We start from the raw sequence: 24,925 nt of genomic DNA on the forward strand, positions 1-24,925 counted from the left end.
TTTTCCACTTAACTGTGTATCTTGGAATCTTTTTATGTCACTATGTACAAGTTTTCCCTTATTAATATTCTAGAAGGTAGGTGAAGTATATATAGTTCATTCATCTAGCTTCCTATTGACTGACATTTAAGTGGCTTCATATATTTTGCTACAATAAACATTCTTGTATGCTGATCATATATATGCAAGTATTTCTTTAGTTTTACTACAGGTAGAATTGTTCATACAGAAAGTTGTATGCATTTTAATTTGTAGTGGATCCTGACAAATTGCCCTCAAAATTTTTTTTGCCATTTTACACATGGGGCTGCCTGTCTCTGCATTAGTTATTGTCATTCTTATAAAATTTTTGCCAGTATGAAATCATTTGCTTCACGTGCATTTCCTGATTGGAAGGCTGGGGGAGCCTTTCCCTGAATCTTTTTCATTCCTTTGAATTGTGTAGTTGGGGAGGGGCTGCCTTTTTCTCTTACTGAATATTAATAGGACTTATTCATCTATTTTGGATATTCTTGGTGTGTATTATATATGTAGCATATATTTTCTTTGTTGCTCATGTTTTTTTTTAAACTTCATTTATAACATCTGCTTTGTCAAATTTGTCAGCCATTATATGTCTAGTTTCTTTTGGGTTTTGTAACTTTTTTTTTTTTTTTTTTTTTTTGCGGTACGCGGGCCTCTCACTATTGTGTCCTCTCCCATTGCGGAGCACAGGCTCCGGATGCGCAGGCTCAGCAGACAGGCCCAGCCGCTCCGCGGCATGTGGGATCTTCCCGGACCTGGGCACGGACCTGTGTCCCCTGCATCGGCAGGCAGACTCTCAACCACTGCGCCACCAGGGAAGCCCTGTAACTTGTTTTGAAACACTCTTCCTACCCAACTATTTATAAAACATAATTTTCTATACTTTCTTTTAAATGGTTTATTTAGAATTTAAAATTTTTTATTTAAAATTTTTTCTTATTCTCATTTCTAATATTGTGTAATTTCCGCATGTACTGCCAGGGAGCATAAATCTGAAGATTTTATTGTACTGTGTTTCTGAGATGTATTGTCAGTTCCATCTCCTTTTTAAGCTGCCTTCATTTCCTTGGCAGAAGGTTTAAGGATTTCTGAAAATGTAAAGAGCTTTTCTATGAAGATTATCATTTAGATATGCAAATAACTCCTTTTTAAATGTGGTTTTTAACCATGCTTAGATCTAGCACAGAAGCAGTAGGTTGATCATGCTCTGATCAAGGAGGGATGATGATAGAAAATAATGTCAATTTCATTTAGATTCAGATCTTAACAAATAATAGTTATAAAAAATAAATGCTAAGAAAATCATCAGCATGGGGAATTTAAATTGATAAAACCAGTAATGAGAAAAGGACAGCCCTAGAGTTTTTGGTGCTGTCATTTCTTGTAGAAGAGAAAAAATTCTGTTTAAGCTAAGAAGAATTGAACCTTGAGAATGAGAGAAGAGAACCTCTCTCCATCAAAGTGTTAAAGTGTGTCTTTGCATCATGCAAAAGCCCGAGGTCTGCTGTGGCCAGAAGTAAAGACAGCAGATCTGGAACAGGCCTTCTTATTGGGAGAGCGGCTATAGGCTTGAAGTATTGATATATGGGACTTTGGAGTCGTGACTAAGCTAAAGGATTACTGGGAAATAACACTGGTATACTTTCATTCATGATGTTTTGCAACCTTTTATAAAATGATGGATAGATCAATGGCATAATTTTAGTGGAATTGTCCTGAAAAGAGTCTTGCTTTTAACAAAATAAGGTAGGGGTGGGCGTGGCTATGCCTCAGAGATGTTCAGTTTCTTCCTCTACGTCCGTGGTCCCACAGACCAATGGGTGAACCGGAAATGGACATCAGCTGTATCTCTGTGCTCATGGGAACATGATACTTCTGTGGGAATATTTGGGAAGCGTTTTCAACCAAAACAGGAGCAGGGACTCCCATCTCTTATCCATTGCACTTCCAACCTCCTGTCCCAGTGATGTTGGCCGAGACCACTGTGGGTGAAAGTCCTGTCAAGTGGGCAGGGCTGTTGTTACTGGGATGAGGCCAAGGGGCCCCAGGTGATGAGGGGTGAGGCTCACGGGGGGCCTGAGGGGTGATGATGGCAGCAGGTCTGACCCCCTCTCACCCAGCTCCCTGGTCACAGCTGGACATTGTCTTTCAGTTTTCAGGAGCTAGTCTTCTCACTGATCCCAACTATTTCTTCCAGCCAGTTTTCCTTCTTCTGTAATGAAAGAAATCTTACAGCTTTCCCCCTGTTGTTTTCACTGTATTGTATTACAGAGCTATTTCCCAGCAATAGCGGGGAAATTGCCTAGATCCCCTTTTTCCTTTTCCTTCCATCTTTTTTTCCCACAAAACTCTACCACTTCATCTTTTCTTTTCCCTCCCTCCTTTCCCTTCCCCCCTTCCTCCTTCCATCCTTCTGTTCCTTCCTTCCTTTCTTCTTTTTCTCTCTTTTCTTAGATAGAGCCTTTTGCCAAGTGTTTCCCAGTCTTCTTCTAAAATTCACACCTGACCTTTATTAATAAATGCAGAAGTCTTGTCCTTATCCTAAATTCTGACCTCCTTGGGAACCATCCTGAGTACCTTCCTCCACTCTCTACAATCACTGATGTGCAGAGTGTGAATTACATCTTTTGTGTATCCCCACTACTGAAGATTTGGCCAAGCCTCAGGTTTTCCTTTTTGTTAACTTATTTTTTAAAAGTTAGTACTTTGTTTTCCGAGTATGAAATTATAATATTGAACATGCTTTTGCAAACTGCATCTTCTCCCCACCCCCTGCACTTAGTAGCTCTGTGATCCCAGGCAAATGTTTTTTGGTGCGGAGCACAGGCTCCGGACGCGCAGGCTCAGCAGCCATGGCTCACGGGCCCAGCCGCTCTGCGGCGTGTGGGATCCTCCCGGACCTGGGCATGAACCCGTGTCCCATGCATCGGCAGGTGGACTCTCAACCACTGCGCCACCAGGGAAGCCCCCAGGTAAATGTTTAAGCTTCAAGTGCCTCGGGTCCTTCTGTGAGTGGCGTGATCCTATTATGGTTGTGTGAGGATGCCATGCCGTCTGTGTTACATGCGTGTGGGTGAAAACAGTACCTGGCACATAGCAAGCGCTCCGTGAGTGTTTGCTATTATTATTACCCTCTTTCAGGGAGATAGGTAGGCTTAGGCTTTTTGGTAGTGGAGGTCAAGGCTCTGAAACAGACAATTGGAAAGGGAGAGAAAGTGAAGGATACTTTAAACTTTTGCAGAAGTTGATATAATTGTCATTTACAGTCTATTTAGAGTAGAGTTAGAAATCATACTTGAATGTTTCAAAGCACATTCAAAGCCACTGTTAATATGGCATTGTCTCTTCCCTCGGCATGATCAAATTGGCTGATTCCCTGTTGCCAAAAATAAGTAGTGATCATTTCCTGTTTGTTGTTTGTGGAGTTACTGTTTGTACAGTTTCTGTTCGGGCAGGTCTGTTTGTGTAAAGTCTCAGGCAAACAGTTGTGCTGGGGGCACTTGGTCTGGTGCTTCTTTAGAGCAAGGATTCTCATTTCCTGACATTTTTCTTCATGCTCGAAAGTGAAGTCCTTATAAGCTGGAGACTCCTTGTTTTTCCTGCAGTATTAGATTGGGGGCTCTGTTATTTGATGACATAGAAAAGTTCTGTTATTTGATGACATAGAAGAGAAGTGGGTTTTAGAATATTTCAGATCCCACTTAGGCTGTGAAATCTCAGGCTAGTTTCTTCATCTCCCCAAACCTTGTTTGTTACATCTTTAAAATGAAGATGTACCATCCAGGTCAAAGAATCGTTGTGAGATTCATGTGGAAATGTGTGAAGGTGCAGAAAGAAATACCTGATAGTGGTGTTTCCCCTGAAGGAGGTGTGTCTAGCCTATAAAGTTGGGCTTCCTAAACCACCTTCATAGCACACATATCAGGGATGAGTGAAACTAGTTGAGCTGGTTGTTGTTTTGTTTTTTTTATCCCAGGGGAATCCTGCCTGGGGTGTTAGAGGAGGGAATGTGATGAGCTGGTGCAGCAGTGAAATCTAACATCCGATTGGTTTGCCTCGTTGCAAAAGAGTTAGGCAATCAAAACTCTCTTTGTAAAGGATTTCATTTGAACAGCTTTAAGCGTCAAAGGAGAAAGAGATGATTTAGTTTCTTTTTAGTAAGTGTTGTCTGCGTCCCCTGCAAAGTAGTGGCGGAGGCTGGCTGGCTTTGCTCATGTTTGTTTAAAAGGGGGAGTGGACTGGTTGTCAGCTTGTGAGTGGGAGTGTCTAGTCAGTGTTTTCCTTTCTACCCAGAAACTTACCAGGACTCTGACACATGAGCTTTGGTATGGAAAGTTTAGGGAGCTGCTGGACCGATTTCCCGCGCAAGGATGGGGCAGGTCCTGAAAGATGATGGTGACTGGAACGCGAGGCTGGTGGGGCTGATGTGCTGCATGGGTCAGTAGCCTACCCGTTATCTCACTTTCGTACCGCAGGATTGGAGAGGGAAGTTGCAGGACCTGAGTGGGTTCGCACAGCGGGGCTTTAACAGACTGTGGGGCACCTTCTGGAAATCTGGACAGGCTTCCGTGACAACTCCTGAGGCTCCCTGGACAGAACTTCCCCCTCTTGTTGGGCATAGGATATGCACTGAAATAATAATAGTTATTTTGTGTGTGATATGAAGTGGGTTTAGCTTTGATTGGATTTTACTGAAGACCAGTCAGTGTAAGTTGTAATAATTGGTGCTCTTTTTGTACTTTTTTATTTGTTTTTTTTCAAATTCTGTTATTGTTTGTATTCTGTGTCCTTATAGAATGTTCAGCCATGTTGTACTTTACGAGTTGATCTTACATGTATATTTTCACTTAAAACGTACTCTCTAAATGAAATAATTTTCCAAGAGAGGGATGTTATAAAGCTTCATTCAGAAAAATAGATGGATAATCTGTAAAACCAGTAGGATTAGTTAAAAACTCAGAAGTGATTTTTCCTTTTTGTTGTCTTAGCAGCGTCGCCTTAAATATAAATCTCAGTGTTAGGCAACTCTCACTGAAGTGAAATAAAGAACCATTACGAGACTTGGAAAATTAGATGGTGTCATCAGGAATACTCCCTTTTGAAATAATGTGTATGGAAAGCGGTAAATCACAGTCTCCCCAGGCTTAAAGTATTCCTGGATTGTAAGTTGCTTTCCTGAAGAAAGTTGAGCGCCTAATGTCCACATTAACTCTTTCCTCATTCTTGTAGCATCGTGGGAACCTTCACATGTTAAAGAACCTCCCTTGGCGTACTTGAAGGGAATCATCTAGGTTTACTGAAGTTTAAAAGAAAAGATTAGGTTGTTACTGTTAGAAGACAGTATCAGAATCTATGAATCACGTGTTATTTAGTTCACTTTAGTCTTTGTACCTTAGCCAGTACTTTAGCTGTGGATCATAATCCCGAGGTATTACCTCAGTATTAACCTGCTAAACGTTTAGCTCCCACCTTACATTTTCAGCAGTGCATTTGAAAAGCTGCTAGCAACAACCACAACAAAACCTCAGTGATCAAAAAAGCCATCTTATGGTTGTATAATTTAAGTGAGTTTCTCATTATTTGATCCTTCAATTGAATCAGCTTTCTTGATCTACCACGTGGCTAAAAAATTAACCATTAAGAGATTAGTTTTTAAGAACGTGTGTTCTATTCTTCATGTTCCTTAAAATATAGGACCGTTTTTTATTAATTTAGAAAGAAGTAAATATATATATATGTACATATATATATATTTTTAAAGGACAAATCAGAATTTAATAATCATCAAATATTAGATAATTAGATTGCTTCTAATTTTTCCATCATAAATTATACAATTAACATATCAATGCATATGGATTTTCACAACCCAAAGAGATATATTTTATTTTTGTAAATTTATTTTTTTTTTTTTTTTTTTTGCGGTACGCGGGCCTCTCACTGTTGTGGCCTCTGCCGTTGCGGAGCACAGGCTCCGGACACGCAGGCCCAGCGGCCATGGCTCACGGGCCCAGCCGCTCCGCGGCATGTGGGATCTTCCCGGACCGGGGCACGAACCCGTGTCCCCTGCATCGGCAGGCGGACTCTCAACCCCTGCACCACCAGGGAAGCCCCTGTAAATTTATTTTTTAATTGAAGTATAGTTGATTTACACTGTGTTAATTTCTGCTGTACAGCAGAGTGATTCAGTTATACATATATATACATTCTTTTTTTTAAAATAAATATATTTTATTAACCATTATGTACCAAGAGGAGTTTGTATAATACACATCATATGTTAAATTTAATGGGACAGAGTAAATTTGTTAGAGTTCATATTATTATGCGCTGATTCAATAAATTAATAAAATTTTGGTAGATAGTTATAGGAATGCTTTTCATCTCATATTTCATAACTTGATATGGAAGCTATTCTTGAACAAGAATTTTTAATAGTACATTTTGTTTTTTACTTGACGATTTAACATTAGGGTCCTAGGTTATTAATTGGATGGTATTAATGTGAATATTGCCTAGGAAGTACTCTTTTTTTTTTTCCCTCACTCTGTTTTCTTTGCTGGAGGTTAGAAAAGCACTGCCGAAATGTGATAGGAGCCCTAGACTTTGTTGAGGAGGTTCTCTTGTTTGCACTCGCTTGTCCGTCCAAAGTCCACAGCCGTCAGGAGGGCCTGGCTCCCCAGCACTGTCTGTGATTGGGGTGTGCTCAGTACTTCCTTTTGAAAGGAAAGGTGGCAGGATCTTGGGGTAGTGGAAGCAATTCTGGGGGGAATCACGACACTTGAGTTCTAACTAAGCCTCTTTCAATCTGAAATTATGAGATCAGGGTTTCTTTTTTTAAATTTATTTTTATCAAATTATAGTTGATTTACAGTGTTGGGTAATCACAACACAGTTTTTTATATGTAAAACTGAATCACTGTGCTGTACACCTTAAACCAACACTACATTGTAAATGTATTGGGTTGGCCAAAAGTTTGTTCGGCTTTTTCCATAACATCCTATGGAAAACCTGAACGAACTTGTTGGCCAACCCAATATTATATCTATTCTTTTTCAGATCCTTTCCTACGTAAGTTATTACAGAATATTGAGTAGAGATACAGTAGGTCCTTGTTGTTTATCTATTTTATATATAGTAGTGTGTATATGTTACTCCCAAATTCCTAGTTTATCTCGACCCCCCAACCTTTCCTCTTTGGTAACCGTAAGTTTGTTTTCTATGTCTGTGAGTTTATGTCTGTTATGTAAATAAGTTCATTTGTATCATGTTTTTAGATTCCACATATAAGCTGTATATATTTGTCCTTCTCTGTCTGACTTACTGTACTTAATATGATAATCTCTAGGTCCATCCGTGTGGCTGCAAATGGCATTATTTCATTCTTTTTTATGGCTGAGTAATATTCATTGTATATGTGTATCACATCTTCTTTATCCATTCATCTGTCAATAGACATTTAGGTTGCTTCCATTGTTGGCTACTGTAAACAGTGGTGCTATGAACATAGGGGTGCATGTATCTTTTTCAGTTATGGTATTCTCTGGATATATGTCCGGGAGTGGGATTGCTTGATCATCTGGTAGCTCTATTTTTAGTTTTTTAAGGAACCTCCATACTGTTCTGCATAGTGGCTGCACCAGTTTAAATTCCCTAATTATTAGGGAAATGCAAATCAAAACTACAGTGAGGTATCATCTCACACCAGTCAGAACGGCATCATCAAAAAGTCTACAAATAATAAATGCTGGAGAGGGTGTGGAGGGTTTCTTTTTGATGGAGAAGTCTGCACCAGGGCTGGCTTCTGTCTTGCTAATTAATCTCCTTGCCCTCCTTCCAGCCCCACTTGCCTGCCCTGGACATGGGCGGCCTTTCTCTCCTTTGTACTGCTTGCGTGGTGAGTGCCACATCCTTTGCTCAGCTGGCGTGCTTGTCACACTGCCTTCCTGTCAGGTACCCTCTCTAGGTGACAGCTCCAGAGAACAAGGGCCAGTGCTCTATCTGTCCAGTCTAGGGGGCCCAGCACTACACAGCACTGGGCTCATCCAAGGATCTGATGGATGCTGGGATGAGTGAGGGAGGGAAGCTGGGACTAGTAGATTGCTTCTCTTTCTTTGTTCTTGCCTTACGTACTAATTATTTAGGTTCATTCTGACCTCTTTAGGAATAGCAAGTCTGAAAGACATTTATGACATCATTATTACTTTAAGAGATACAGTAATATATACCACTGTGTCTAAGTATATAAGGAATTATACCTTGTTATCCTGAGTAGGATTGTCCTTTGGGAAACATAATTAATTCACATCATGGGCATTTGTTTGTTGAGTGCATAGAAGCATCATGGCATCTACTGTGGGTAGACAAAGATGACTGAGGTCGAGATCATGCCCCAGAGGGGCCAACAGGGGAATTCATAAATACTTTGTGGATGATAATGTTGGTTAACAATTATTGATGAAATTGGTCTTGGCGGAGTAGTTATATGCAAAGTGCCTGGGGATTTTATGTTGGGGATCAGGCAAGTTTAATAATTTCAGCGTAAATTCTGAGCATTTGTATTCAGATTTAGCAAACTTCTATCTTCTTGGTCAGCTTTTCCAATTTTTAATACCCAAAGTGAAGTCCAGAATGAGACTAGAGGTTTGGGCACTGAAAAGGAATGTGTTATTGGCGGTACAAAATGCAAGGCCCTATTTAGGTGCCTTTTGGGTTCTCCCTGATGGTGATGGGAAGTGGGAAGGGTTTCAAGGGGATACTTTGGAGAAGAAATGCTTGTGAAATACAAGGGAAATTACAGGGTCCCTCCCCTGCACTTTCATGTTGGCATTAAAGTGTAAGAGAGCTCTAAATAATATGCCATCACTGGGTAGCTTTGCAAAGAATCGAATCTGAACAAACCTTTGGATTGCTTTACTAAAATTTATTTATCCATTTTTTAAAATCATTGAACATTTATGTTTTTTCCTAAACTTTTATTTTGAAATAATAACACTGATTTATATTCTCATAGATACATTTTGTGCACAACCATGATGATAGTTTTAAGATAAATTTTAGAAGTGGACTTACTGGGAAAGGGTATTAAATATAATAATACCCTTTATTATTATAAAGGATATAAAATATAATTAAATATATTTTTAAGGCTTTTGATATTTATTGGCAAATTGTCGTAGAGCAGCACTGTCCAGTAGAAATTTTTGTGACAGTGGGAATGTTCTGTATCCGTACCCTGTCCAGCGTTAGTTAGTGCACACTTGAATTGTGACTGGTGTTACCAAGGAACTGAATTGTTAATTTAATTTTATTTTGATTAATTTTGGTTTGAAGTTAAATAGCCACATCTGTGACTAAGGGCTGCAGTATTGACAGTGCAGGTCTAGGAGATCTCAAACAAATTACATTTCCACTAGCCATATATATATATATATATATATATATATATATATGCATATGCATATCCACAGATATATATAAATATATCTGTTCCCTGTGCCCTCGTCAACATGAATTTTTTTTTCATAAAATCTTGACAACTTGATAGGTGGAAAAGCTTATTTTTATTCTATATTATTATTTGTTAGTGAGGTTGAGTACCTGTGGGCATTTACTTTTTTTCATTTTTAAAATTAATTTCATTTCATAAAGTTTTAATCATTTTCATTGTCTGCTTTTGCCCAGTTATACATTATGTTCATCTTATTCTTTTTTATTTTTATTTTGTATTAATATTAGTAATCTGTGTCTCAGTTTACAGATATTTTTCCCAGTTGACATATTTAAGTATTTTTGTTTATGTTTAAACTAGTGTAAAGCACGTAAATACTTTTCATGAATAGGACAAGCATTTTCTTTTTTTCTTCTTTTTTAAAAATTTTATTGGAGTATAGTTGATTTAAAATATTGTGTTAGTTTCAGGTATACAGCAAAGTGATTCAGTTATACATATACATATATTCATTTTTTCTCAGATTCTTTTCCCACATAGGTTATTACAGAATATTGAGTAGAGTTCCCTTTGCTATGCAGTAGGTCCTTGCTGGTTATCTGTCTTATATATAGTAGTGTGTGTGTGTTAATCCCAAGCTCCTGATTTATCACCCCCCCCCACCCATGTTTCCCCTTTGGTAACCATAAGTTTGTTTTCAAGATCTGTAAGTCTGTTTCTGTTTTGTAAATAAGATCATTTGTATATTAAAAAAATTAGATTCCACCTAAGAGTGATATCATATGGTATTTGTCTTTCTCTGTCTGACTTACTTCACTTAGTATGATAATCTCTAGGTCCATCCATGTTGCTGCAAATGGCATCATTTCATTCTTTTTTATGGCCGAGTAGTACTGCATTGTATATATATGTACCATGTTTTCTTTATGCATTCTTCTGTTGATGGACATTTAGGTTGTTTCCATGTCTTGACTATTGTAAATAGTGCTGCTATGAACATTGGGGTGCATGTGTCTTTTCGAATTATGCTTTTCTTCGGGCATATGCCCGGGAGTGGGATTGCTGGATCATAGCATTTTCAAAGAAACTTTCGTTCCATTTAAAGTAGTTTATGGGGCTCAGGGATGAAGAATGAGAAGAGAAAGAGATGAAGAGAGCGAGGCCTATCTGCCCCTAGGGAAAGGATGGAGATATGGACCAGGGGTGGGAAAAGAAAGAGGACCACGGGGAGAAAGAAGAGCCGGCCCCAGATGTAGAGAGGAGGGAGGAGGACACAGGAGAGTGGGGTTTGCTGCCTGGGAGCAGGACGGGGAGGGATTATGGCTTCCAGCATCCTTTCTAGATGTTGGAGATTAGGATTGTCTTTGAAATAATAACTTGATGAACCGGAACGTTCCAGTGCTCTTCCTCCTACATCATAAGACCTCCCCTCACCCTTCTCTGCACCATGTCTAGTAACCAGGACAGTATCACTATGGCAAGGATCTAGTGGGGCGTTTTGTTGTTACCAGATCGTTCAACACAGGGAATCTAGGAGAAAAGCAGCATGGTTCGTGATTAAACCAGTGTCCACTTCCAGCCAGAGGACCTGAATTCAGTCCTGCCTTTTATCACAGCTTTAAGTCTTTTTCTGAATAATCGTCGACAAGTCCTTTGACCTCTCGACATCCTGGTTTCCTCTTATGTGAGATGGGAGTGACACTGCCTCCCTTCCCTCTTGTGGCCGTGAAGACCAGCTGGGATGTAATCTGTGGTCAGGTGCTTTGGGAAGTTCATGCAGGGGCTCAGTGGAGGCTGGTGGTGGCGGTGGAGGTGAGAGGACTTCCTGGTGGTGGCGGCGGTGGGGATGATGCAGCAGAGCATGTGGAAGGCAGTGCTGGCAAACGCCACACTGGGAAGAGGCCAATCTTTCTCACAGGTAGTGTCAAGGTGCCAAAACTTACCAAGAAAATTCAAGTGCACCAAACCGTACTTTTTGAACACCTTACTCTTCTTTATTTGCATAGTGATAATGAAAGTCTCCTATTCATAGATTTTTACCAACCTTCTTTTATATCTTTTTTCCCCCTTCCAGATGAACGGGACAAAGTTCAGAAGAAGACATTCACAAAATGGATAAATCAGCATCTCATGAAGGTCAGTGTATATTTCTTTTGCATGTTGGAATTGTTTTGCAGGTTTTAATTTATTGTGCAGTACTTGGTTGTATGGCTGTGAAGCACAGCTTTTCCGTATCAAGTGGGAAGTTTCAGTTCTAGAGCATTTCACATGCATTTCAGGCATCTGTTATTATTTGGTATATGGCCTGTGGGTCATGATTGGGGTGGTAGATGAGTGCCCAGTGATTGCAGTGTCTTCTGTGACATGAGTAAAACCTCTTATTATTGGACTCTAAAAAATCTCAGCAGGTTAAGAAATATGTAAATATTTACGTGTTAGGGCATCGAAAAACTGCAGTTCTCAGTTATGTTTTTTCCTCTCAAGATTCCAAGCAAGTTCTGGCATCAGATTTTATGCAGATGGCAGAGAGTTAGGTGGGACTAAGGATGGTTTATTTTAAAAAAAAAGAAAAAAAAAAAAAAGGGACTACCCTGGTGATTCAGTGGTTGAGACTTTGCCTTCCATTGCAGGGGGCGGCGGGTTCAATTCCTGGTCAGGGAGCTAAGATCCCACATGGCTTGCGGCCAAAAAACCAAAATATAAAACAGAAGCAATATTGTAACAAATTCAATAAAAGACTTTGAAAATGGTCCACATCAAAAAAAAATCTTTTAAAAAAAGATAAAAAGGACGGATTACAGACAGAAGTCTAGACAAATCAGTTTATCTCTTGTATTTAGTATGACCCAGAGATTGGTGCTTATGTGTATGTTTCTCTGTGAAGCAGTTAATAGTTGTGGTTCTTAAATTAATATTTATTTGTGTGCCATGGGTCACTTTGAGAATCTGATGTAAGCTCTTCCAAAAAATACACATGTGCACAACGTTTGCATACAATTTCATGGAGTTATTGGGTCCCAATTCCAGTAGAATTATTGGATCGGTGGGACCCAATATAACTCCATAAATCTCAGCTAAAGAGCCCATGGGATTTCACAATTAACTCTTAGTCACTTTCTTCCCCTTTTATGGACAGTCCTGAAGTCGGAGAGAAGGTAATATTTTAAATCTGTTGTTTGGGACTTGGAAAGAGTTTTCTCGCATAGAAACATTATGTTAATGTGGTTATATCCCTAAGCTATCCTACAGATCCTATTCAAACCATCATGTACCCTAGGGGGATGGTGCCAGTACTGTAATAGCATTTAATAACCTTCTCTAAAAGCGATTCTTATTTCAGGGAGCATATCAGATTACCTGAGAGAAGTTTTAGTCCCCTCTCTCTCATCACCCATGGACAGAATCCTTTTCCCAAATCTGTTACGTCCTTCTGGGGGGCCATGTCATTCACCCCCTAACCGAGACTCACTTCCGTAAGGATTTCTGTTACTACTGGGATTTCTGTTACTAATTCTCTGATGTGTTGGCTGGAGATAAAAGGTGGAGACCCTCTGCTTTATGATGCTCTCGTGAGGCAGTGTCTTGTGAATTCTGAGGAAGGTATCACACCAGCAGTTTACCTGCCCTCCCCCAATCTTTTGCACTCCGTGTAAGCAGGACTCTGCTACAGGCTAGGGCAGAGGTGGGCTGATGTGAGGGTTGCATTGTGGAACGTTGGAGCTGAAGGCTCTGACAGGACTTCCCCATCTCTGAGCTGAGTCCAGGGGGAGCGAGGTTTTGGATGAAGAGATGCCCCATTGATGGTTCCTGACCTAGCAGTCTTTGTGGCTGTGGCCATCTGGGGGTGGCACGTCGGGGACACAGAGGGCTTCCCTGTGTCTTTGGGAGTGTAAGTCACAGTGTTGGCAGTGGAGGGTAGAAACCCATGAGGATGAGGATGACTCCTGTGGGAACGCAGCACTGGTATAAGACGGATGTTCCTTGGGGACCTACTGGGTACTGGGCGTGTTGGGCCGGGCCACTCACCTTACGAGCAGCGTGTATATTGGATGAATGCGTGTAAGGAAGCTGCCTTTGCTCAAAATTCAAAACACTAGTTGAGCTTTTTGAGGACAAGTCTGCATTATCCACTCCTAGGGCACATCATGGGGCCTGGCAAGAGTGTTCTCACCATGTGTAATGCCCATGGCAAGTTTTAAATCACTTAATCCTCCAACAACCCTCCAAGGTGGTTTAATTTAGTGGTTAGGCCCACAAAGCCAGCACAGTCAGACAGCAAGTGTTCAAATCCTGATTTACTTGGAGTATGTGACCTCTTTTTTTGATAAAATGACACATCTAGAAGATTTTAGGCTTACTTCTGCTGCAACCCAGTAAGAAATAGGAAAATAAGTATTTTATGTACAACAGCCATTAGATAGATGCCAGTCTAACTAATTAGGGTTATAATCAAATTAGCTTATTTGTTTCTTGAAGTAGGGCAGAATTTAAAATTCACTCTTACTGAAAAATTGTGCACTGAAATTTCTGACCCAAAACTCACATATGTGAGAACATAGGTTTTTTTTGTTTGTTTGTTTGTTTTAACATTTATTCTTTTATGTCTGGAAGCTAGAGCATTACCCTCAAGTGAAGAAAACTCATCAGATATCCCTAAACGTTTTGGGGCACCAGGCTCTTCAGGTTTGTGTTGTGAGTTGACCAGAGAAAGGCCAGATTTCGTGTCATCTTTTCCACGTTTCACCTACATGATGATAAGAGGAATGTTGGATACTGTCGCTGTTGGGGGCCATTTGGTTGTAACCCAATTAGTAGGAAATGCAAAGTAAGTAAATGGATTTTAGATTAGAAATCTCTATATTAGAAAGAAATATTTCTTCTGTGTTGATCTTCTTATACTCTTCCCTTGAAATGTTGAACATATTCAGGGAGAAACAGGGACAGGAGAGAAGCAGATCTCTTACCTTTCTTGCCTTACCTTATTCCCTTGCAACGAATGAAAGTATGTTATTTGAAGAGTTTTTCATAAAATTAGATTATGTTATATAAATGTTAAGGGAAAGGGTGACCATGAAGAACGAGTCAGCAAAATGAAGGAAAAATTGATGGGTAAAGAGAGAAAAAAAGTGGGAATAAAATCATTTAGATAATATTCGAGTTGTTTTATGTGTGTACTCACTCTGTTTTGTCATTTTAACTGTAGACCTTCCCCTTAAACAATGGGGAAGGGAGGGGGAAAGGGGGTTAGAAGAGAAAAGAGAGAAGAAGGGGTGGAGGAGGTTAAAGGGGGAAAAGAGGGGAAGGATGCCTACCTTGTGCCCTGTGCTGCCCCCCATAGCCCGGGAGTTGTATGCTGGGACCAAGTTCTGGAGACTCTGCCCTGGGCTTATTAGCTGCCTGGACTGCTGACGCAGGCCAGAGTGTGCTCCCCATCTTTTGAAATAATTCTTAAAAATTTTGACCTTTCTAAGTGATTATTTTATGTGTTTATTGTGGTTTAATATTATGTAATTATTTTACCCAAGTTGTGGCTCCAAGGAGATCTGTTGTTAGTAGTTCTGCTCCTTTGAGCAGTGAGGTAGTTGAGAGCTTAGTTCCACAACAGACCTTCTTCACTGGATTTTCATTTGATAAATAGTATATTTTGTCTTTGAAAGAAGACTCTCCTACAAGGTTGTCAGTCTGGGAGATGTAAGGCAAAGATGGAAGGTAGACATCTCTGCACTTTATTATTGGTGTGACCGTAACCTTTTTCTCCCTTATCTGTAAATAGTGGATTAGTGTGAGGATTTGATGAGATTGTCCATCTAAGCATAAAGTATGGTGCTTGGCAGATTGTCAGCACTCAGTCAGTGAGAGCTGGTGGAAGAGTGGGCTGATACGGATGGCTGCAAACCAAATAGTAAAGCAGGGGTGGGGTGCCTCTCATGCCCTGCTACCTGCCTTATCCAAATCTCTTCTTTACCTCAAGTACTTTCCCTCTTAGTACATCTGTTTTAGAAAAAGCTAGGGTTTGGGGGTCAGAATCTGTGGGGGAGATAGATTGGCTGTTTTGCCTTGGAGTCCTGCTTGGAGCCGCACCCTCTCTACACACCCCTCCCTTGTGGTCTGTGGGTTGATCTTGAGGGCCCAAAGGCCTGTTTTCCTCTTCTCCCACATACTCCCCTCACAGAAAAGGTGTCTGTGAAGACTCGGCACACTCCTGGTCCTTGGTTGTACCTTCACTTGGATTTGCGCTTGGAGGATAGCTTTCAAATTGTCCAGTTTGCTTCCCTGATTTAAGGGAGGGGGCACCCGCCACAGCCCCTCCTGGTCTAGCTGCATCAGAAGCCACATAGCGAGAGCAGGACTTGGCTGGGGGCCCAGGTCAGCCCTGGGCTCCTTGGTGCACTGGGACGTTTTGCAGATGCCAGTGGGTTCCCCTTGGCTGTTAGACTGTTTACTTTTCTCCACTTTATACTTTCAGGTATTTGCTAGTTAATCCCCGTGATTTAGGAAGTTAGGATTTATGCAGCAGTAAACTAGCGTATACCCAGTGCCCAGGGGATGCTTCTAGCAAGGTCAATTTTTAAAAGTTTATGTGACTGAGAAAAGTAAACATCGTGGAGCTTTTAGATGATTGCTTAAGTTACTATTATATCCATATGTGTAAACACTGTTTCCTTAAAATACTTGGTTAGGATTTTTTAATATAGCTTTTTCTCCAGAAAAAAATTAATATAGACTTATATTTATCAGAACTAAAATTACATTTGTTTAAACAGTTTGCTTAATTAAAACTCATGTTTGTTGGTGAGCAGACGTCTTTGGCTTTTTTCCAGATGTATCTAAATTTTAGTGCTCTGGTATTTCAGTTGTATGACTAAGCCTGTCCCTATTTAAACTGATTGCTCTGGCAAGAATGTTTTCCTTTCGATTCATCATTCTGCAAAATATATTTAAGGATGAAGCCCAGTTAACACATTCACATCTGCTGCCTCTACAAGATTCTTCCCATGCTGAATATATTGGATTGTTTACCTTGCAAGTTATGATCTCTAGGTAAACTATGGTTGTCAGAAACAATTATGTATTATTCTTTAGCATAATTTAAATTATAGTACTAAAACATGAGTTGGTTGTTATTGAAAATACCTGTGACTTCAGTTAGCTAAATTTTACCCAGAGAGTTGTTCTAAAGTATAAAATTGTTGGCCTTCTTCTATTATTTACAGTATTTATTTATGCCCATTCTACCTATGGCACTTTATAAACTAGAGGGTCTTAGGTCACTATTTAATTTTTGTTATTCCTGATCACATGCAGTTCTGTCTTGCTGTCTAGAAACTGATGAGTATATATAACAGATGGCACCCAGATCTAAGTACCAATGATGTAGCTTTTGCCTTGCTCTGAGGAAACAAGAAGAAAGGAAGCTCTTTATTTTCTGAAGCACTTTAAAGATCAGAAGATTCCTTTTTAACTCATTGTTTGCCTGGGCCCAGAATTAGAACTTGAGCTGTGAATGAGAGGCTGCATTGAAGAGGAAAAAAAATTTAAGGTGATGAAAAATTTTTGCAAGATTGCGGTCTGGAGAATTCATATAATGTGCTTTACTTGTGTTGGATCCATCTAAACAACCGTTCATGGTGGAAATATATTCTTCAGCACTGGTTAGCTGTACTGTAAATGTATTAATTAACATTGTGTAATTGGATGTTTGGTCTGAGTTTTACTTCATTGATACATAAATGCATTTGGAGAGGAAGAGGCCCTGGATTCCGTATTGAACCACACCCTCTTAGTAACCTGCTTGGTTACCACCTGTGAGATACCCAACTGATGATTACACTTTTATCTCTGTTCCATCTTGTCTTTGGAAAGCTTGATTTGCTTACAGCATAGACATCCTTTGCACACATTGTAAAGGCAATGACTTCATGGCCCTGCTGAATCAATCACACTGTTCTTTGTTTTGTGATTTGGTGGCTGGGAGGAAATGTAAATCCCTAAGCTGAGAACACAGTGATAACTTTTAGGGAATAGGAAGAAATCTCTATTTGCTCTGTGTTCTCGACCACTGCATACTTCTTGAGTAATTTTACCATTTGTGGGCACAGATGAGAGAGGAAAATTTTTGAAGCATCGACTTTTAAAGGGCTAATGAAAAATACCTTTTCTGAAAGTATGATGCAGGTTGTGGTTCTTAAAATTGGCAAATAAGGTATTTTTTCAAGACCTTAGACTTATACACGTGATTCTTAAACTTTAGCTGCATCAGAGCCACTTGGAGGGCTTGTTAAAATAGATGGTTGGGCCCCAGCCCAAGGCTTCATATTCACTGGATCTGGGGTGGGGCCTGAACATTTCCCATTCTAATAAGTTCCAGGAAGTTGGGTTTCTAACAAAAAGCTGATGCTGCTTAGCTGGGGCCACACTATGAGAGCACCTGTCATAGATAAAATGATAAATATTGTAATGAACCATCAGTTTCATTTGATATAACCAACAAATATTCTGATAATGTTTAAAAAATAGTAGTAGCTATTGCACCTCTACTGTAGGCTATGTTTATTAATTAATAATAAATTTTAAAAATTAATTTATATTTACAATATTAATACTATTACTACTACTACTAATAGCTGCTAATATTATTTGAGAGCAAACCACATGCCAGGCTGTCACTTTCACGTCTTAATGTATTTCTCACAACAGTTCATATGGACAGGACCTATTTTTAAAAATTTATTTAATTGAAGTATAGTTGATTTATAATGTTATGTTAATTTTTGCTGTACAGCAAAGTGATTCAGTTTTACATATATACACACACACACAACCATACATTCTTTTCATATTCTTTTCCATTAAGGTTTATCACAGGATATTGAATATAGTTCCCTGTGCTCTACAGTAGGACCTTGTTGTTTATCCATCCTATATATAATACTTTGCATCTGCTAATCCCAAACTCCCAATCCATCCCTCCCCCACTCCTCTCCCTCTTGGCAACTGTGAGTCTGTTTCTGTTTCGTAAATAAATTTATTTGTGTCATATTTTAGATTCCACATAAAGTGATATCGTATGATATTTGTCTTTGTCTGATTTACGTCACTTAGTATGATCATCTCTAGGTCCATCCATGTAGCTGCAAATGGCATTATTTCATTTTTTTTTTTATAGTTGAGTAGTATTCCCTTGTATATATGTACCACATCTTCTTTATCTATTCATCTGGATCCTGGCTGTTCTTAATCCCCACGTTACAGATGATGAAACGGATGCCCAGAGAGGTTCCATAATTTCCCCTGGTCACGTAGCTAATAATTCTCAGGATGTGTATGGAAAATAAGGCTAAGAGAGAGTACACCTGTCTGAGGAGGAAGGGAGGATGACACCCTAGTCTGGCTGTTTCTGGATCTTGTTCTCTCTCTACTGCACTAAATTTTTAAGGATGAATTTAGTGATCAAAGCTAAAGGGGGAAGCTGAGCTTATGACGTGATGTTTAAATTATTTCTGTTGTGGTGTAAGAGATAGTGTACGTACTAGAGGAAGGGTTGAAAGCGTTTGGAGGAAATGGCTGGTTTAAAGGCTCGAAGTGTAGAATATAGAAGCAAATCAGGTTTTTGTAAATGTGAAAAAATAGTCGACTTGGTAATCTTGACAACTTCAAGATTGTAAGAGGTAACATAGAGGAGTGTGAAGTCACCTGCTAGTATGTAGGTGACTAGTAGCTTGGGATTGAGAAACTCTGAATATCTTCTCATCATGAAGAATAACAATTCTTTGTGATAAAATTCCTCATCAATAAATAAAGGTCCAGAATAACACTCAGTTCACTTTCAGCAGGGCTGTGTTGACCTTTGGTATAAGCAGGGCTGTATCTGAAATACAGTTTAGAAAGTACTGTTTTCATGCAGCTTCCTGTTTTGTTGGAGACATTAAATACATTTGTGTAAAACCATTACCAGTTATGCCAGGCAGCATAGAATGAGTAGGAGACAGTAAGCGTTTTACGAGATCAGAGCCAGGAAACTTGGGCGGCCCTTAATAGTCAGGGACTGGGACAGGGTAGGGACGTTGGCTTAAGCTGCGTGCAGAGGAGGGGATGGGTTGGGGCCATGTGCCGTGCGCCTGATGTACTGGACCACTAGGGTTTGCTGGAAGGAGACCAGGTTGGATAGAAATCGTGAAGCCACACCTGAAACTAACACAACATTGTCAGTCGACTATGTTTCAGTAAAAATTAAAAAAAAAAAAAAAAAAGAAAGAAAGAAAGAACTGGTGAAGCCAGGTAAGATGCAGATGTGATGGGTTAGCCAAGGATGTCATTGGAAGTTTTTGAGGACACAAGCAACGTAACTGGCATTTTAGGAAGAACTGTGAATTTCACACATAGGCATTAAGGAACTAGAAGTAACTATATTGTGAATTCTATGAAGGGACTGACTGTGTTTGCTGAATGAGGGAACCTACAGGGAGGGGACTACAGGGGCCTCTTAGTTCTTTCCTTTGTTTTGTAGCAGGTACTCAGATGGAGTTGGAGAATGCCTGCTGATCAGATTATAAGTTGGAAGGATACTTAGTGTAATAAATAGATCAAGAAAGCTGGACCTCTAGTCTCATCAAAAAGACAGAACTTAATGGTGGAAAATGTAAAGTTCTGCTCAAAGATTGAAAAATTTCCCTGTAGGACACAGAAGGTCTGGTGGGGCAGCGATTCATGCAGTCACAGCTGGGGGGTCCTGCTGACTGCAGATTGACAACAGTGATGCACCTGCATGCAGTCTCAGGCCGTCTTAGCAGAGCTGAATATGCTCTGGTCAGCCCACATCCAGGGTGTTTTGTTCAGGTCATGACAGTGAGTTTTAAGGAACAGTCAAAAGGAAAGTGACCACAGGAGGCAACCATGATGGTAAGCGTCTGGAAACCATCTCTCAGATGAGGGATGACAGAGACAAGTGGGGAAGGTGGCTTTGAGAAGAGAGGATTACAGAGAAATGTGTTTTCAGATATTGACAGGGTAGTCATATAAGAAAGAGTGCAGTTTGGGGTTTATTTGATCCAAAGATTATGAATACTTTCAAGTTTGAAGATTTAAATTCAGTATAAAACCTCTCTCTAAACATCCGCAGTGCCCAGTACTAGGCATTCAGTTAAGTGTTTTTTTTTTTTTTTTTAATTTTTTTTTATTTTATTTTATTTTTTTTTGTGGTACGTGGGCCTCTCACTGTTGTGGCCTCTCCTGTTGCGGAGCACAGGCTCCGGACACACAGGCTCAGCGGCCATGGCTCATGGGCCCAGCCGCTCCGCGGCATGTGGGATCTTCCCGGACCGGGGCACGAACCCGTGTCCCCTGCATCGGCAGGCGGACTCTCAACCACTGCGCCACCAGGGAAGCCCCAGTTAAGTGTTTTTTGATCTAAGGATATATTATTAGTTTCTGATGGCTGCTGTAACAAATTACACACACTCAGTGACTTAGAGCAATGAAACCTATGCTCTCACAGTTCTGGAGGGTAGAAGTCTGAAATCAGTTTTTCTGGGCTGAAATCAAGGTGTTAGCAAAGCCATGCTCCCCCCAGAAGCTCTCGGGGAGAATTCCATCCTTGCTTCTTTCAGGGTCTGGTGGCTCCAGCATTCCCTGACTTGTGGCCACACCATTCTAGTCTGCCTCCGTGGTCACAGCGCCTCCTCCTGGTCTATGTGTGTCAGGTTCCCAGTACCTCTCTCTTTTTTTATTTTTATTTAAAAAAATTTTTTTATTTATTTTATTTTATCTTATTTTTGGCTGCATTGGGTCTTTGTGGCTGCGTGGGCTTTCTCTAGTTGTGGCGAGCGGGGGCTACTCTTCGTTGCGGTGCGCGGGCTTCTCATTGTCGTGGCTTCTCTTGTTGCGGAGCATGGGCTCTAGGCGCATAGGCTCAGTAGTTGTGGCACGCGGGCTCTAGAGCTCAGGCTCAGTAGTTGTGGCGCATAGGCTTAGTTGCTCTGCAGCATGTGGCATCTTCCCGGACCAGGGCTTGAACCCGTGTCCCCTGCATTGGCAGGCAGATTCTTAACCACTGCACCACCAAGGAAACCCTCCAGTGCCTCTCTTTTATAAGGACGCTTGGAATTGGATTTCGGGCTCACTGGGATAATCCAGGATAATCTTCCCATTACAAAATTCTTAACACATCTGCAAAGACTCTTTTCCAAATAAGACAACATTCAGTTTCCAGGGATTAGGACCTGATATCTTTGGGGCCACAATCATCCTATTACATATGAACTATTAAAACTGCCTGGTGTGAAGTCAACCATGGCTTCATGGGACAGGCACTCCCCAGCTATTATGAAATTTCCACCAAAATCCTGTGGAGACGTAGTTAGAGTCTATCAGAGATGGAACAGAAATGGTTCATGCATTGGTTGGAGGGTGGACTAGGTGGTGTCAAAGATGCTTTCCAAGCAGACCAAGATGATATAATCATATCATTTGTTTAGAGCAGTGGTCCCCCACCTTTTTGGCACCAGGGAAGACAAGTTTTCCACGGTTGGGGGGATGGGGGGATGTTTCAGGCCGTAATGGGGAGTGATGGGGAGAGGCAGATGGAGCTTCGCTCCCTTGCCTGCCTCTCACCTCCTGCTTTGTGGCCTGGTTCCTAACAGGCCGCAGACCGGTACCCGTTGGGGATCCCTGGTTTAGAGGACAAGATGTGCGAAATACTAATTAACAGCGATAGACCAGAGATTTATTTTTCTATTTTTAAATTGTTGGAAATAATTTTATGCTTTAACAAGTTGTAAAAGTAAAAATAGTACAAGGAACCCTGCCTTGGTATGCTCTTTACCCAGATTGACTCTTGTTGACATTTACCCTGTTTTCTGTATCATGACCCCGACACGGTGTGCGTGTGTGTGTGTGTGTGTGTGTGTGTGTGTGTACTTTTTTATCTGAACCATGTGGGGGTAAGTTCTATACCCCATGGCCCTTCCCCCCTCAATACTTCAGCATTTCCCAAGAGTAGGGATGTTTTTTCATAACCACACATTTACCCACTTCATAAAGCTATACGCTGCTTTACAGTCTGTTTTCTATGCCCCAGTTTTGTGGTTGGTCCTTTACCAACCACATTTCCCCAGGGCAGCGTCCAGGTCATGGTCAGCGTTGTATTTAGTTGTCATGTCTCTTTATTCTGCTTTAACTGGGAACAGTTTCACAGCCCTTTTACAGACTTTTATGACATGAGAATTTTTGAAGACTACAGAGCAGGGGTTTATTTATAGAGAATGGAGGATGAGTTAATAGTAAAATATATTTTGAACTTAAATCTATTTTATGACAAGAAGACAAACCTTTTTTTCCCAGGGAGAGTCATTTAAGTAGTTACAAGTGATTTTAGTGTTTTTTGATATAGTAGTGAATTACCTTTTCAAATTAAGAACACCAAAATTTGACTAATTTCATCAGATAACTTTAGTTCCATCTTGTGGTCAATTATAATTTTTCTTCTTCTTGATTTTCTTATTGTTATTATTACTACTTGTGCTCCCAACACTGCCATTTTAAATGTTTAGGCTGTGCACGTCCTGGACGGGATGCATAACATGGGTTGTCTGGTTGAATCCTTGTTTAACCAGTGACATTTGGGAAGCTCAGGGAACACCGTTAACCTGCCCAGCGTGAAGGGGCTGGAATGTGGCAGAGCTGAGGGTCAGTCCTTGGTCCTTCTGGGGCCACAGAAAAACTCTGTCATCCTGCCCCATTTTGCCTCAGTAGAGTCACAGGACTAAAGAATGATCAAGAAATGAAGACACAGAAGTAGGGGTAAAGCACTATGCTGAGGTACGTTGCTGCTTTCCTCAGTTCTCATCTCTCCCAGCATTACTTCAAGTCTTTGCCATGATGGTTCAGCCATAAATTTTTATTTGCATTCTTCTCTAATCAATACACTTTGCAAGAATTTAGAGATATAGATAAAAATATATGAAAAAGCCAAGCAGCATTCCTGAAGGTGACAGTTTAATCAGAGAAGGGCACTTGACTAAGGCATTTTTCAAAGAAAAAATTACACTTTGATCAGCAGTGCTGACACCTCCTAAGTCATGTTATATAGGGCGTTAGCTCAGCGCACGCATTCTTTTTTTTTTTTTTTTTTTTTTTTGTGGTACGCGGGCCTCTCACTGTTGGGGCCTCTCCTGTTGCAGAGTACAGGCTCCGGATGCGCAGGCTCAGCGGCCATGGCTCACGGGCCTAGTCACTCCGCGGCATGTGGGATCTTCCCGGACCGGGGCACGAACCCATGTTCCCTGCAACGGCAGACGGACTCAACCACTGCGCCACCAGGGAAGCCCCAGTGCACGCATTCTGTAGTGGGTGGATTTAAGCAGAAGACTTGGCTTGTTGTTTATACTGGACTCCAAGCCGCATGAGGACAGCCCTGTGTTTGTCTCACTAAACAGGGCCTCTCAGCCCCAGCGCAGTGCCTGATACACTGTTTCCCTCAGATCCCTGAGGAATTTTTTGCTGCATGAATGAATCTGAAACCAGATGAAACTTCCCCTCCCTAGTTTATAATACAGAACTATGACTACTGTGATGGGAAAGTAAAAAGTGTTGCTTTGTTGGGAGTGAGATAAAAGTTAGTCTGGAAGAAAAATAAACCTGTGATGACTTCCTTCTTTTAAAGCTGAAGATACCTATTGGGCTACAGGGACAGAAACTGAGGCCCCAAGTCAAACAGGAGTATCGTCAGCACCATGTTTTGATCATCCTTTTGAGGCCTCTGCGTGTTCTTTCCATGGCACAATTCAGTTTCTCCATTCGTGTTGGTGGTAGGAAGTTTACTCATATTAATAGATGAGATTAATGTATTTATCTAAGGTTAAATACATATAAATAAATAAATACATATAATAAAAATATAATATAATAAAAATAAATTAAATACATATGAATAAATAAGAATACACATAATAAAAGTATAATATAAAAATAAATTAAAGGCATATAAATAAATAAGTAAATAAATAAATTAGCTTTGCCATACTTACCCACAGTTATTTTCCTCAGTTCAGAATTTAGCAGATACTGGCTTGAGCTAGATTTTCCTCACTTGGGAATTCTCTAATAACATACTGATAATATTAGTAGATTCTCTGTAGCCTTATTGCAGGTAGGGAAGGAAGAAGAAATCTTTTCCTTCTACGCTTCTACGTTCTTGGTTGGGCTGTAGAACAAAAGACAGATTAATAAGAGAAAAGCATACAGATGTATTTCATTAGAGTTTTATGTGATCCAGGAACCTTCATGAGGAAATGAAGACCCGAAGAAACCGTTAAACCTGAGTGTTTTTAACACTAGATTTGATGCAGAGTAGAGGGTCCTGGGAAAATGTGACAGGACAGAAGGGTGTGAGCTGAGAGTAATAAACTGGGGAAGCTTAGGAAGGCCTGTCTGTTCAGATTCCTGTCACCTGC

At 40.4% G+C, this 24,925-nt stretch overlaps 1 protein-coding gene across 11 annotated transcripts in view; it reads left to right on the forward strand.

Moving 5' to 3' along the window:
- The window catches only part of DST (dystonin), a 508,299-nt gene that overhangs the window by 221,424 nt on the left and 261,950 nt on the right, over positions 1 to 24,925 (forward strand). For 10 of the 11 annotated variants that reach the window (XM_032647809.1, XM_032647814.1, XM_032647805.1 and 7 more), the window contains one exon: positions 11,551 to 11,612. In XM_032647809.1, coding sequence (XP_032503700.1) covers positions 11,551 to 11,612 — 62 coding nt within the window. Of the gene's footprint in view, positions 1 to 4,328; positions 4,462 to 11,550; positions 11,613 to 24,925 lie in introns of those variants that run through there. The other variant, XM_032647804.1, reaches the window with a different exon arrangement.

This window comes from Phocoena sinus, chromosome 11 (assembly GCF_008692025.1).
Source record: "Phocoena sinus isolate mPhoSin1 chromosome 11, mPhoSin1.pri, whole genome shotgun sequence".
NCBI classification, from domain to species: Eukaryota; Metazoa; Chordata; class Mammalia; order Artiodactyla; family Phocoenidae; genus Phocoena; species Phocoena sinus.